The sequence below is a fragment of the Ambystoma mexicanum genome, chromosome 11 (assembly GCF_040938575.1).
Source record: "Ambystoma mexicanum isolate Mex_15411 chromosome 11, UKY_AmexF1_1, whole genome shotgun sequence".
NCBI classification, from domain to species: Eukaryota; Metazoa; Chordata; class Amphibia; order Caudata; family Ambystomatidae; genus Ambystoma; species Ambystoma mexicanum.
The window spans coordinates 992302797-992316979 of record NC_090934.1 but is presented as its reverse complement, the minus strand read 5'-3'; the positions used below and the strand labels follow the sequence as shown (position 1 = coordinate 992316979).

Below are 14183 nucleotides of genomic sequence, written 5' to 3'. Positions count from 1 at the left end.
AGGCACACTACCAGTAGCTAAATTCTAGGGAGGGTGAGAATGCCACTTGACTTAAGTATTGCGAGTTCAGACATTGTGTTATGCCTATGGGACTTACTGTATTGTCTATTGGTTGGAGCAGTTTTCCTTAGTTAAGCACAGTCTGTGCAGGGAGAAATTAGGTGTTATCATTTCCCTAGGGGTTTGTTTCTCCACATTGCGCCGGCCTCCCCTTGGTGACGATTGGCCACCATACTACCACTGAGCCGATGGGCTCCACAAATCTGGTGTCTTTGAGGGGCCTCACTGTTTTGTCTTGGGATCTACTGGGGGTCATTTGGTGGATGGGATTCTTGATGCTGGTGACAGACTGGGGGCGGCAGGGGGGGTGGGTTCTCGGTTTGCCTCCTCCGGGGCCTGCATCACAGAGCAGGTGGTCACACCTGGCCCCGTGGTCTTAGCAGTCCAATCACCCAATCTACAATATGGAACTTCATCAACAGGACGCTATTTTCGAGATAAGTCTCATGATTCTGGCACAAAGATCTGAATTGGATCATCCTAACCTGGGTAAATTGACTGTCCCCTCAAGTTAACAAAGTATGCCAGATAGAATCTTTCATCTGAAGACTGCCTTCTGCAGACCTATAATTTGACATTCATATGTTATAGGTTTTCAATGGGCATTTATCTCAGGCATACACTGATCTGAGACCTGCAGGGTGCTTTCATCTCAAACATGCTGTATGTGCATTTGTGTGAGGCTTGCAGTGCTCTTCCATGTCATGCATATAGTGCTATGTGAACTGATGTGCTCTCATCTCCTACATATATTGAACCTCAAAGCTTAGCGGTGCTTTCATTGCGCACACATATCAGACTGACATTGTGCTTTTTTTTCTTCAACAAAAAAAAAACATTGAATGTGTAAATATCCTTATCAAGCTTTATGGATGAAAGTGCAGAGCTGGTTTAATCTGGTACATTCATTGTTCCCAAACTCTGTGATATGATTTTTCTCACCCAGGTTATTACTCTACAACATACATCTTTCACTTATGCTGTAAATCGTCAGATTTGTAGTGTCCTCATCTCACATATGACGGTGGCCATCAGGCCTGCAACGTACTTCCATCTCACAAGTGCATTTGCTCTAAGACCTTGTATGGGATCTGATTTTAGATATTTCTTTGGCCTGCAGATTAGGGATGTGCTTTCACCTCTTAATACGATGGTTTGAGTCCGAAAACGGGTTTTCATCAAATGCACACCAACACACAGACTTATGATGGGCATTTATCTTAACAACCTAGTGGTCTTGCAGAAATCTAGTAGGGTTTGGACATGTGGTGATTGGCAGATGTTTGGAGCTTCATGTAGCAAGACAATGTACCTTCAACTGCTTGTATTCCTTGTTGGATGTTTTTATAACTGTGCCCTCTGCGCTGATATGAGGATGGGACATTGTTTTTGTGTTTATTTAGATGTTTTCAGAAGCCACTCTGATCACTTCTGTGTGAACTCTCTCCATAGGTTGTGAAGCTTAAAGGCCAAGTACTGTCAGTCATGTATCGATTTCGCACTAAGAACCGGGAGTGGATGCTAATCCGAACCAGCAGTTTTACCTTCCAGAACCCGTATTCCGATGAGATTGAATATATCATCTGTACCAACACCAATGTGAAGTAAGACCTTCCCTCAGTTCCCATAACCACGATCTGGTTTCAAACAAATGTTCACACTGTAACAATAGCTGAAAAACACACCCTGTAACAAAACTATCAACTCCATTTACACTGCTTTAAATGTCATAACTTGCGGCATATTCTTTATTCCCTGCATTTTGAATCACATGGCTGTACATATTTCACAAATTGTACACTATATCTTCCTTTGCACGGCTGTATGCACCACACAATATGTGGACCGCATGTCGATCCACCCTGCTGCACTTGTCAGTCTGTACACTGTACAAACAGTAATACATTAAAAATAATACATGAAATACACACTGTTTGTCACTCTGCCTCACTAAGATGCAGTTAAAAATGTGCTTAATAATGCATATCTTCAGCGCCACGGCGCAGTTTGAAAACATGTTTTGTTCTCTGTTAGTGTAAAATAAAAAACACCCCTTGTTTGCCATTCCTTCATTCTTAGGTGTTTTTTGTCTATTGAGCTAGTATCTATCTAGCTCCTCTGCAAACCTGTTGACCCTATGTCACGCCTGTTGGTTAGGGTAGCCTTGACTCACTTTTTCTCTCTTACTGTACCTCTCACCCTCTTGAGTCAAGCCCCCTTATAAAAAAGAGGGTCTGCCCTTTTATCTCTCTTGCCTGTACAATGTCTCCACCCAAGCTGATGCATGTGCCCGCCTGTATCTCCATCCACTCTGCTGTGTGTGTTGTAGCCTGCATGTTACATCAACAAAATTGTGTATGTAACAATCTGTGATCCTGTTCTAAAATCATCTTTCTGAGAGGATTTAAAAAGGTCCCTCTGACATCTGTTAAGTAGCTGCCCCCCTCCTCCTTGCCTCAACTCAACCAGCTGAATGTGCTTTTTCCTCTCATGTAGTTGGATTTATTGTTGTTAATTTGTGATTATTTCTGAAAGCACCATGTCCATCTAGAGACCGCTTTGGGATAACCACAAATAAATGCCTCAGCTGAGGAATACTCGTAAAACCACTAGTCTTCTCTAACCATAGCACGCTATAATCTGTTACATCTTCATTTATCCTGAGTTTTTTTGTAACGCACATGGCATGCTACTCTGCAGGAAACATTCCCAATGTAAACTAGTAGCTGATTTGCACAGAACGGCTGCGTAGCATAACATGAACAACGTGCAATGACAGACAGTACTGCTCCATGAAGAGCTAAAAGCTAAATTGTTAATGTGTCACTCGAGAGAGCATTCTGTTTGTACAGGTCTGAAAGCTCTGTCCGAAAAAGCTAAATCTCGAGCTTCATCATTTAAGTTACTGGGATAGTACAGAAAGATGAGCAAATTACATATTGATGGGATCTCCAATGTAAAACCGCAGAGATTTTCACAATGGAGGGATCTCCGCTATGAGACATGTGAAAGTTATGCCGCGTGAATCAGTTGCCAGTCGTTACCATCAGCGGCTGGCATTGCTATGAACAACTTTGTTTTGGATGTATTGATGAAATTTGAATATGGTATATTTGAATTTTATTTTGTATGACTCCTATCATTACCCATCCCTAAAAGGAAAGTTGGCCTGTTCCCAGATTTTGCAGGTGAAAAACAATACCTATAAAAATTAGATTTGTATGGGCAATTGAAGCATATAAGGTTACAATTTGGCAGGAGATTATTGGAAGCAGCTGAGAAGCAGTTTGTCCTTTGAATATCCGATAACGGGTTTCTTTTTTCCTCGTATTATTTCAGAGTTTTCCAAACATTGTGACCCCTTAAGTTGTCAAATTAAATCACAAATTGGCCAATTATATTTCATGATAGAGATTTAAGCAAATTAATGCATGGTGTCCCCTTTTTATTATTTTTACCGCAGTCAAATGAGCTTACAAAAAATGTATTGGTCAAAGCAGATTCAACAATTGATGTTATTTATAATGCGCCTATACACAAGTGTTTCAAGGTGCAACCAGGCAAGGGAGGACAAGACAAACAATCTTACTAGGCCTAGGGTCACTTAGATTGTGCAAGTACGCAGACAAGAAGTGCAGGGGAGGCGGGTACAGGGAGAAGTGCACGCGGAGCAGCAGGGCCCTGAGTTAAGTGCAAGGAAGCATGGGACTCCAAGGGGAATCGCACACGGTAGTGCACAGGAGGCCAGCATACAAGTGCAGGGGAACTGGACCAGGGGGAGGAGGGTCATGGTGGGGGGGGGAGCTTGGTGTCCTGTATGACTCGGGGAAACACCAAGCAGCCAGTCAGCAGGTCAGCAGAACGGTGCAGGAGGAAGGGACGGTTAGCAGGGGAGATGAGAGAAAGAAGAGGAGAAAAGGAAGGTCTCGAGGAGCTTCCAGTATTTAAGGAGATCCAGCTCAAGGCGGAGAGAGGCAGGGCGACCGTTCCAGAGGGAGGAACCTGCAGAGGAGAGGGATCTAACCCCTAAACTCTGCTTAGAGAAGCAATTCACCCACAGAGAATTGGAAGTGGCAAGCCTCTAGAAGGAGGGTACTTAAGAAGCGAGAGTTGGAGATAGCAAGGGCCCTGGCACCAGAAAGCCTTGTGGACGATGCAGACGGTCTTGAACTTGATCAATGCAGCCAACAGGAGCCAGTGGAGGGATTGCAGGACTGGAGAGTTGCGGTCCCTGGGCTTGAGGCCAAGGATAAGTCTTGCAGCCCTGTTGCGGGTGAGTTGTGGAGGGCAAAGGGTAGAGGTAGGCAAATTGAGAAAGAGGCTGTTGCAGTCGTTCAGACTAGAGGGAACTAGGGCTCTGGAGACAGTGAGCTTCTGGAGGTAGGGGAGAAAAGGGGGAATACCTCTAAGGAGGTGCAGCTGGAAATGGGCCTTTCTGGCAAGGTCCATGATGTGTGGAGATGAGGAGAATTGAAGATGACCCCAAGGTGTTTTGCCTCACAAGTGGGTGAGGGCAGAGGGCCCAGGGAGGCCGGCCAGAGCGAAAGAGGAAAAACAACTACTACACATGTCTCTATGCCCCTACAATTAAAGGCCTGCTTACGCAGAACAAGCAGATAAACCTACCCAACAACACAGCTTACCAATTTAGCAATCTGGCTCCTGAAGGCTTAGAATTTGGACATTTACAGCTACCCTCACAATGTATGACTATCCTAAAGGAAGCTAGAAAACAAATACTAGAAACTGCTATTCCAACAAATGGAAAGGATTATTCCTTATGTATGTATTAGACTCTGGTCTAGTTTATAATTCACTAATTCAATAATTCGACAGAAATTATCATGGTGGAGGATGCCAGCTGTTAAAGCCTACATGCAAAGGGGTCAAACATATCGATTTCCCCCCATGTCTCACCCTCCCCCAGGGTGAAATTTAAACATAGTTCCTTCACGCCTTATAGGCCCACCGTTTGAACAACTGCATAAACCCCCACTAAGGGAACTCTCTTATAAAGTGGCTTTCCTTGCATCTACCCAGAAGAATATGTGAATTACAGACCCTATCCGTGATGGCACCATTTGTAACAATAAACAAACATATGGTTGTGTTGAGAACACACCCAAAGTTTTCACCTAAATTCATCTCAAAGTTACATGTCAATCGGCACCAGCTTTTGTCCCGAAATCCAGAGTTTAGGAGAAAAAGCGTTATCTAGACAAAGCTAAAATAATACAAAAAACAGATACATTTTTCTTATCAATGGCAACAGAAAGAGAAGGAGATCCAGTCACTAAATCAACTATCGCAAGGTGAATTGTCAGATGTTTTCAAATGTACTACTCTATAGCAAACAAAACACTTCCGGATTCTAGCAGGAGTACGGGAGCTACATAGCTTTTCTTGCTAACGTTCCTTTGGAAGTCATTTGAAAGATCGCTGCATGGAGTTCGGTACACACTTTTACTCAACATTATTGTGCTCACACAAAATCCAGAGCAGATCCTCAAATAGGACAAGAAATCTTAAAACATGTATTTACATCCACTCCTTAAGCTCACCCACCACTTCTCAGAATACTGCTTGCTAATCTATGCAAAGCAAATGAATCTAAGCAGATTCCCAAGCCCCAGAAGACAAATATTTCTGACCAGTAATTGTCTTTCTGTGAGTTGCATCTGCTTAGAATCACATGCCCCACCTAGCCTTCCCACAAGGCAGCAAGAAAGATGTAATAAAATGTAAAAGATAAAAAATGCACATATATATATTTATTTTTTCAAGTAATTACATTGTTTTCTGACATTGTATGAGAAACTATGAAGACATCAACCTCTTAAGGTGTACACACACATGGTAGGGATAGTGCTGGTATGCCCCTATTCACACCCATTTTTCAATACAAAAAATATGTAATGCAACCACTAGATGGTGGCCTATGCAAAGGATGGGATTCTAAGCAGATACAAGCCACAGAAAGAATTGTTGGTAAGTAACATTTCCAGAGAAATCTGGGTAACCCTTGCATGAAAGAAAAGAGGAAATTGCGGAGTGTGTATATATACACACACACACACACACAAAGAGAAAATGTCCTAGACTGGGATAATAATCCCGGAACCAATTTGGCTAAATGCAGGATGACTCCTAACACTCCCAAAATCAATGTTACACTGTGTGGGTGTAGATCACATCTTTCCTATGTCATGTTTTGGAACTGAGGAGGTTCTTAGTGGGCCTTGCCTGCTTCCTGTTGGAGGATGAGACATGGCTTAGTTACGTGTTCGGCAGCTGGTTCGAAGTTACTACCTGCAGTGACATTTGCTCCAAGACTTAGAGCAAATTCTAGGGGGAGAATCGGCCCAGTGTGGGAAGTTGTTCAGGGTGAACAGAAGGTGGTTCAGCCTGCAGCCAGGGTTTGCCAATCATTGGGCTTGCATGAATGCAAAGTAGCTAGGTAAGATTTTCATATCAATGATAAATCTTCCTGAACTGTGTTAACCCCAGGACATTTTGCTGGACTGGTAGATTATTTTTCCTTATACCTTTTGTGAGTGGGAACCTTTTTCCGCACCCAACAGAATCTTTTACTCTTTTTATGGTGTCTTTTTTAAGTCTCTCCACAGTGTCTTTTAAAAGTTATCCTCTTTATAAACCTTTTGGCAGTAAGTGCCTATTTTTGCTTGGTTGCCCTAGGGGCTCCCCTTTTTACTTGCTCTGGCTAACCTTGTGAGAACTACAGTGCCCAAGGGTAGAAAGGATCTTTGGATCCCTTGTACATTTTGTTAAGTGAGACCAGCACCCCCCACCTTATGTGGAGTGCTGGGGAGATACTGAGTATCCCCTTTCTCGTTTTAAATGTAACATTTATGTTAAAAGGACAACTTACCTTTAATGGTTGGTGTAGTGAACCTTTTTATTAATTCGGTACACCTTTACCGCGGGCTGTTTGCACAGGTAAAGGCACCCATTTTATCAAAATGTCTCTTCGTCTTTTTTTCGCCATTTTAGCGTTTCCTGACCTTTCTTGTTCCTTCCCCTGACATGCAGGATGGGAAATTCCTTTGTGTGATTTTTATCTTCGGCGGGAATCCTGTGGATTCCCTGCCCAGGCTCCAGAGTGTCTGTGAAAGCAGGAAGGGAGGGAGGAGTCCAAAACTCTGCAGCCCTTTGTCTTCCAGCCTGACTGTGAGAACCCAGTTCAAACTGGAAGGCTGGCTGTCCTGAAAAGACTGCCAACCTCCCAAGTTTGAATGTTGCAGGGCTGTTTTGGCTGGGTTCCTGCATACAAGTCCGATCCTGGAAGCTGAAGAGGTAGTTGACCACTGGAACCAAAACCAAAGAGGAAGATCAAGAAACCACAGCTGAGATGATTTCCAGGGACTGGAGAAATTGCTGTGTAACCGGAGCCTGCTGTAGCCCTTCCTTCCAATCGACTTGGGATCCCGAAACAGACAACCCTGTCTCAGAGCCTGTTTAGACCCAATAGACTCAAGAAGACCTGCATTTTGAGCCATCCAATGTTGTGCTGCGACCTTGCAGGGCTGCAATACCACAAAACCCTCGGACGTCGAGCCATTTTGCGGTGCAAAGTCTTCTGAATCTTGTTGGAACTTCGTGGGCATCCTGATGGTTCTCCAGAGGCACGATTCCAGTCTAGAAAGTCCCCTCACCAGCGTGCTGGAACTTGCAAATGACAAGAATCCGACCAGCGATATTCTGTCTTCTGTGCTCCTGAAAAGGCGCCTAATCCACAGAGCTGTGTCCATCCGCAAATAGACCCTTGCCTGAAGCCTTCTGTGTCGATCCCTGCTGAAAAAGCCCATCCAGGGTCCTGTGTTCTGTCCTGACAAGGAATGCGGGGCATGGATTTTTGCTGCAGGTCCTGAAGTCTCTACTTTTGCATCTTCTTCTTCTGTGCTGAGTAGTCCATGTGAAGAACGTCTTGTTTAGAGCCTTCCCTGTGATTCCTGCTGCACAATTCCTTCCAGTCTTGTCTTCAATCCTCTTGGTAAAGAAATTCAACGACTGGGTTTTTGGCTGCAGCTCCTGAAGTCTTCATGCTGGAACTCTTCTTCACTGATAAGCTACTGTGCTGGCTTGGGTATTTACTTACCTTAAGCCTGAGAGATTCTTGTGTATCCTTGGGGTGCTGCTGTGCTGGGGAGGCCACCCATCCAGTTCACCCAGGCTCACTGATGAAATCCTCCTAGAGTGTCTTCTGTGAAACCCCTGGACGAACTTTCAAAGTAAACTACTTACTTTGTTGCCCAGTCTTCCTCTGGAGCTCTCACTTTACCTGCAACTGGGCCCTATCTGACCCTGCCAACTGCTGGCTCTTAGACCACTAGGGTCCCTCTTCTGCCTCTGAGAGAGCTCCTGTACTAGAATTGGGAAGAGCGGGACATTTAAGGGGTCTGCCTTTTAAAGTTAAACACGTGTTGAAAAGTGTACTTGTGATAGAGTTAGTTGGTAACTTTAACTCAGAGTGAACAGTTACAAACAAGTTATTACTTGCCTTAGCTATGTGCTGCCATGCTGAAAAGTATATATCGGATTTACTTACCTTGAATAAGCTGTGTGCCTTCTTAAATAAGTCATCTCTAAGTCTTGCTTTCCTTACAAACTGTCTCGCCATTCTAACTGAAAGTAGACTGAAGGTTAAATTACTCACCTGTGAATTGGGTTCCCCTCTTCCCAAAAGTAATGCTGTTGGTTTCACTTTATTATTCCTGTTAGGCTAATGGTACGAGTGTTCCCAATTGGGTCTTGCTTCACCTGACTTGCTGTTGATCTGTACAGAATAAGACTGCTTAGGTTATACTTACCTTTTAGGTTGCTGGTAACTCCTTACAAAACTATAGAGGTTTCTCTTACCTTGAGTTAGCTGTGTGCCAATCTAAAATAAGTTAAAAAGTTCTTGCTTGTCTTAGAGTGTCACTGAGCTGAAAAGGAGCTGTAATGGTATATTACACAAAAGGGGTCACTTACCTTGAGTATAACTGAGTTATCCCAAAAGAAGTTATAGGTTTATACTGTTCCTAGAATAACTGTCACTATTCCCTTAAGTATTGTATTGTCCAGTTAACTTGCTATGTGATTTCTTGCTGAACGTCACGGTATACCTGTTAAGGGTCTACTACCCTTGAATTACTATATACAATCTAAAATTATTATTGGTGTGACTTCGCTAGAACTCCTGTTAGGTGTGTGTTTTATAAAAGTGTTTGACTGACTAGTAATTTACCACACCTATATATGTATTGATAATAAACCGTTCGTTATGTTTTGTCGTTCTATAATTTTCAGAATATGTGCATTTGTTATAAAAAGTATTCTTTATAAAGACATGTAACCGGTTCAAAGTGCTTTCCTACAGCCCTCTCTCCCTCCTAAAATAATCCTGTCTGCTCTGTCTATGCTACCATGAACTCGGGTGGTACAGCCGTATACTAAGAGTGGAGTCTTGTACTGTCTCAGTTGAATGGTTTTACTAAGCCCATAGTTGGACTTTAGAGAAACTGTCCTAACAGTAGCACAGCCGATTTCCAAATGCCAACAGTTGGTTATCAAACCTGTAATAGGGCACTTTCCCACTGATATGTGGGAGCCAGACAAGGGAGGCATTTCCGTTCTGCAAGTGGCATGGTGGGCTGAGGGGAGGGGATACTGAATTGGGAAGGGCTGATGGGTTTTACTGCAGAAGTGCATATCTGAGTCCAGAGGCGTCGCTAGAGATTTACTGGGGGGAGAGGGGGGGGCATAGACCAAGATCTTTTGGTTTTAGCCCTGGATAGACGCTCAGGGGCTACAACCAAAAGGCTAGCTAGCTCTGAGTCCTGACAGTCCCAACATTAGGGTAGCCACAGATCTTTTCCAGACCGAACACCCCTGTCTGGGTTATGGTGAATACTTCAATATCAGTGATAACTGGAAGTGAAGCCAATATGCATCCTAAAAAGTCTGAAGATTAGAACATCTGGTTATGGGAGTAATGAGGCCATGGGAGGGACATATCCTGGCAGTAAAAGGATTATGCTGCAGTTTCCTCAAGAAGATTTATATTTTTACTTTGCCTCACAATGCCTAACTGCAGGCTCTGCCATCCAACTTGTATAGGTTTTGCACAGATAATGTGCAGCTTCAAAGGTTTCCTTTAAACAGTGGTGACTCAAATATACACATTTAGGACATACCTGAAAAGTAAACGACCTCACACTGGCCACATTTTACTTTGGCCATTATGGCTTATGCCTATTATTTTCTTTTTATTGAACGTTATACTATCACAGAGGGTCTTTCAGGTTCCCACTGCCCCGTTTGGTATGGTATTGTTTATTTATAAAGCGCCTATACACAGGCAGTGTTTCAAAGTGCTCAGAAGTGCTTGAATGAAGAAACCCATAGCAATATTGTACCCACAGCCATGTTAATCTCTCAAGGAGCAAGAAATGGGTATCTGCATATGAAAACCTCATGTCTGGGAAAATTACCCAGTACTGTGACAAATCCTCTGAAGAGTGTGAATCACTTGCAGGTCCCGCTGTAAGAAGATAGGGGATTCCAGTGGTGGGCCCCTTGCTCTTTGTGCCTAGAAAGGTATACACGCCTCACTGCTGAGGCCCATTGAGACAGAAATATGTCTGAGGTTGATACTGATAGTCTTACTAAATGGAGATTTGCATAACATTTTATGATGGCTGCTCTTATGTGTGTGATTGGAGTACTATGCAAATTCATGTTCTCCCATTCTGTCACACACCATCTAAAACTTGATTGGGATTACCCTGAGTGGGTTACAGCCAGTAGAATAAACTCTATTAGTTTCTGCTTATTTGCAGTATAGGATTCCGCACAGTTTCGGCTGTGCCTCAGAAAATTAACTTTATAAAATCAGAGTTTACCATACATGGATTGAAATGGGAGGGAGCACATCATTTTTTATGCCATTATCCTTTAGTATGGCAAGTCTCATCGGTAAACCTTCTCCATTTGTTGGTTTTTACTCCAGTATGAATTGCTTTTGTACATGTTCAGCAGCTCCCTAATAGTCTACAAATGGGATGACCTAAAAATAAACTCGGACAACAGCACCCAATGAGCCCTCATACTACTGTAGAGATCAGATGCCTCTAACACAATGAAGATTATCCAAGCGCACAGCGCAGGAAGTCTTGATTCTATTAGAGATACAGACCCGAGCATTCAGCTTAACTTCTTTAATCACTGCTTCCATCAGCTTTTCAAATTCTAAACTTTTTTCTTTTTTTTATATCAGCCCGTGGCTGTACAACAAAACAGTGTATAAAACAAAAAAAGGAGAGAAAAGAAACCACTAATCCCACAAGTCTCTCATGCATGGTACTCCTGAGTCTCTGTCTCCAATCAGGGCTTATCACTATCTACAAATCCCTGTTTCCCCAGTTCCTTTCCTCTTCTTTTTGGGTGCATCCCCTGGGAATCTCTTTAAAAGTCTAGGAACAAGAACAGGTACCTTCCTCAGGTTCTTCTGAAAACACTCCTGAGCTCAAGTAACTCCTGTAGTCGGCGACTAATTATTCTCCCTGCAGACTCTGCAGGCGCCTATTCCCGAATGCTCTTCTGGTCATCTCCTGCATCAAAAGAGAGGCATGATGTTAGGGAGGGAAATACGCTACCTCTGACATCATAGACCAACATATCGCATAATGAATAACATAGCGTATCCGCTGGGAGAGATAATTCTCGCCTCCGTGTCTTTAATAGAATCAAGACTTCCTGCTCTGTGCGCTTGGGTAATCTTCATTCTGTGTCAAGACCGGAGGCAAGCATTATGCTTGTTCAAAGCGCTCTACCACAGCTGTGGCAATATCGTAAACCGGCTTAAAGTTGAACGTTCTGAACACAGAGTCATTGGACCAATCAGCCGCTTTCATGATCTCCTGCAGCGGAACCCCCGCTGCAAAAACCTTGGAGGCCATAACCCAAACAAAGAAATATCAACACCTACTAAGGCAATGATTTCCTTCACCCATCTTGCTATAGCAGCGGATGCTACAGCATGATACGGTTTCCTGCGCGCTGTCAATAATTGCTTCACGCTCTGGGGTCTAACTGCCGCTGTCGCCCTCTTGTATCTCTTATGCACTGTGCTACGCATAAATTGCTAATGTTAGGAAAATATGGGTATGAGATTACTGAGGAGCTGGTTTTTGTGCGCTGCGCAATATTACATACTACACCTTCTGGATAAAAAACCTACCTGTCTATCTCTAAAGCCTTCACATCCGAAACTCTTCTGCAGGATACTAAGCAAAGTAACGTGGCTAACTTTCCTGAAAACTGTTTCCCTGACAGAAGGTCGTTCCTCTGCCATTGTTCCAACAAACATAGCACCTTGTTCACATCCCACAAGGAAGAATATCTTGGCTGAGCTGGTCTGCTCACTTTCACTCCTTTTATCAATCTGGTTACTGCTGAGTGCCCCGTCTAATAACTTGTGACCGGCTATGATGGCTGATCTATAAACTTTTACCGTCCAAAAAGCTCTCCCTTGACTGGGCAGGCTCTTTAGAAAATGTATCACCTGTACCATAGGGGCTGAAACGGGAGGAACACACCTCCCCCTGCACCATAATTCCCAGGCTTGCGACGCGGAACTATAGCTCTGAATGGTGGAGGGAGCCGATGATACTCTGATGAGCTCTGTAGCTTCCTCTGAAAGTCCTGGCAAACATCATCTGTGCCTAAAACTCTGCATGCTAATAACGTTAGTGTTTAACTTTGCACTTGTGGGTGCTGAGCTCCCGACGGATCTGTTAGGAGATCCGCTCTCTGCAGAAACTTCCAGGGGAAGCTGAAAAAAGTTCCATCAGAACTGGAAACCAGGCTTGCGATTTCCATTCTGGTGTCACTATCACTAATTCTGCTTTGTCCCTGCACACTTCTCCTAGTAGCCTCGCCAGCATCGCGAATGGGGAAAACTCATAATGGATGCGATCCTCCCAACTGTATAGAAAAGCGTCTGTCACCAGGACGACCGGATCTAATCTCCAACTGAAGTACTTCGTCAGCTGGGTATTGAGTCTCGAGGCGAAAAGATCCATATGGAACGGACCCCACACCTGTTGTAACTTCTCAAAGGATCTCTGTCTTGTTGATGTAGAGGGAGACTTCTCATGTTCTGGATACAGACTTCTAGTGTTCCATTCTTGATGAGAAAACCCAATGAGTGACTCTTTAAACACAGTTCCCAAGTACCAAGGGGAGTCTCCTCCCCTTTTTCTTCTCTTTAATTCGCAAAACGTAGTGTTAAGTTGGTTCACTATCCTGTCAGACTTAACTGTAGACTTTCTTCTCAACAACGTGTTTCCCAACTATCAAGGGTGTAAGTCCCTTACCCTTGTTCTTTCTCCATCTCAAAGATTGTTGCATCAAGTCTAGTGTACTATCCTCCCAGACTTGACTATATGTCTTGGAGTTCCAAAAGAATGTCTTGTAGTGGGTCATTGACCCCTTTGTTCAGCTTCTTGCAGCTCTTTCTGTCTTATTTGTGTCCCAGGGTTGTCTTTGGTTCTCCCCGACTAGTCAGTTATCTTTTCTATTGTGTGGCTCCCTGATCCCTTTATGTTCACTTGGGCTCTCCCTGACTTGCTCTTGGCCCTAGCCCCTGTGGATTCCATCGATCCTGTGTGGGTCCTTGCCCCATGTGTTTTGCTTCTGCAGAGGTCTCCCAACCTCATATGGGTCCCAGACCCTGCTGTGCTGTGTCTGTGGGTTCTCTCCCTTTCTTCACTCAATGGTCAACTGAACCACCCTGGTATACTCTCCTGCAAGGTACTGTTCCACATTGGATATTTTGTTAAATTCGTTCCAGCTTCTGCAGTTTGTTCGTTATCCCTTGGGATATTGTTTGTGGGTTCTCTACCCCTGCTTTACTCAATGCCCCACTGCACAGACCTGGCATACTCTACTGCCAGGTACTGTTCCACATAGGATACTTTTGTTGAGTTTGTTACAGCTTCTATAGTTGGTTTGTTATCCCTTTATGCCTCTCAAGATATTGGTAGGAGTCTTTATATCTTATTAGTGCCCTCCATGTCCCACCAGCCGTCCCAACCCTTTCCCAATCTTGGGGAAATCCT

The 14183-nt window shown here is 43.8% G+C and overlaps 1 protein-coding gene across 5 annotated transcripts in view; it reads left to right on the top strand.

The window, feature by feature from the left end:
- The window catches only part of ARNT2 (aryl hydrocarbon receptor nuclear translocator 2), an 861066-nt gene that overhangs the window by 580946 nt on the left and 265937 nt on the right, over positions 1-14183 (top strand). For all 5 annotated transcript variants that reach the window (XM_069624174.1, XM_069624173.1, XM_069624172.1 and 2 more), the window contains one exon: positions 1513-1664. In XM_069624174.1, the coding sequence (XP_069480275.1) occupies positions 1513-1664 (152 nt within the window). The remainder of the gene's footprint in view (positions 1-1512; positions 1665-14183) is intronic.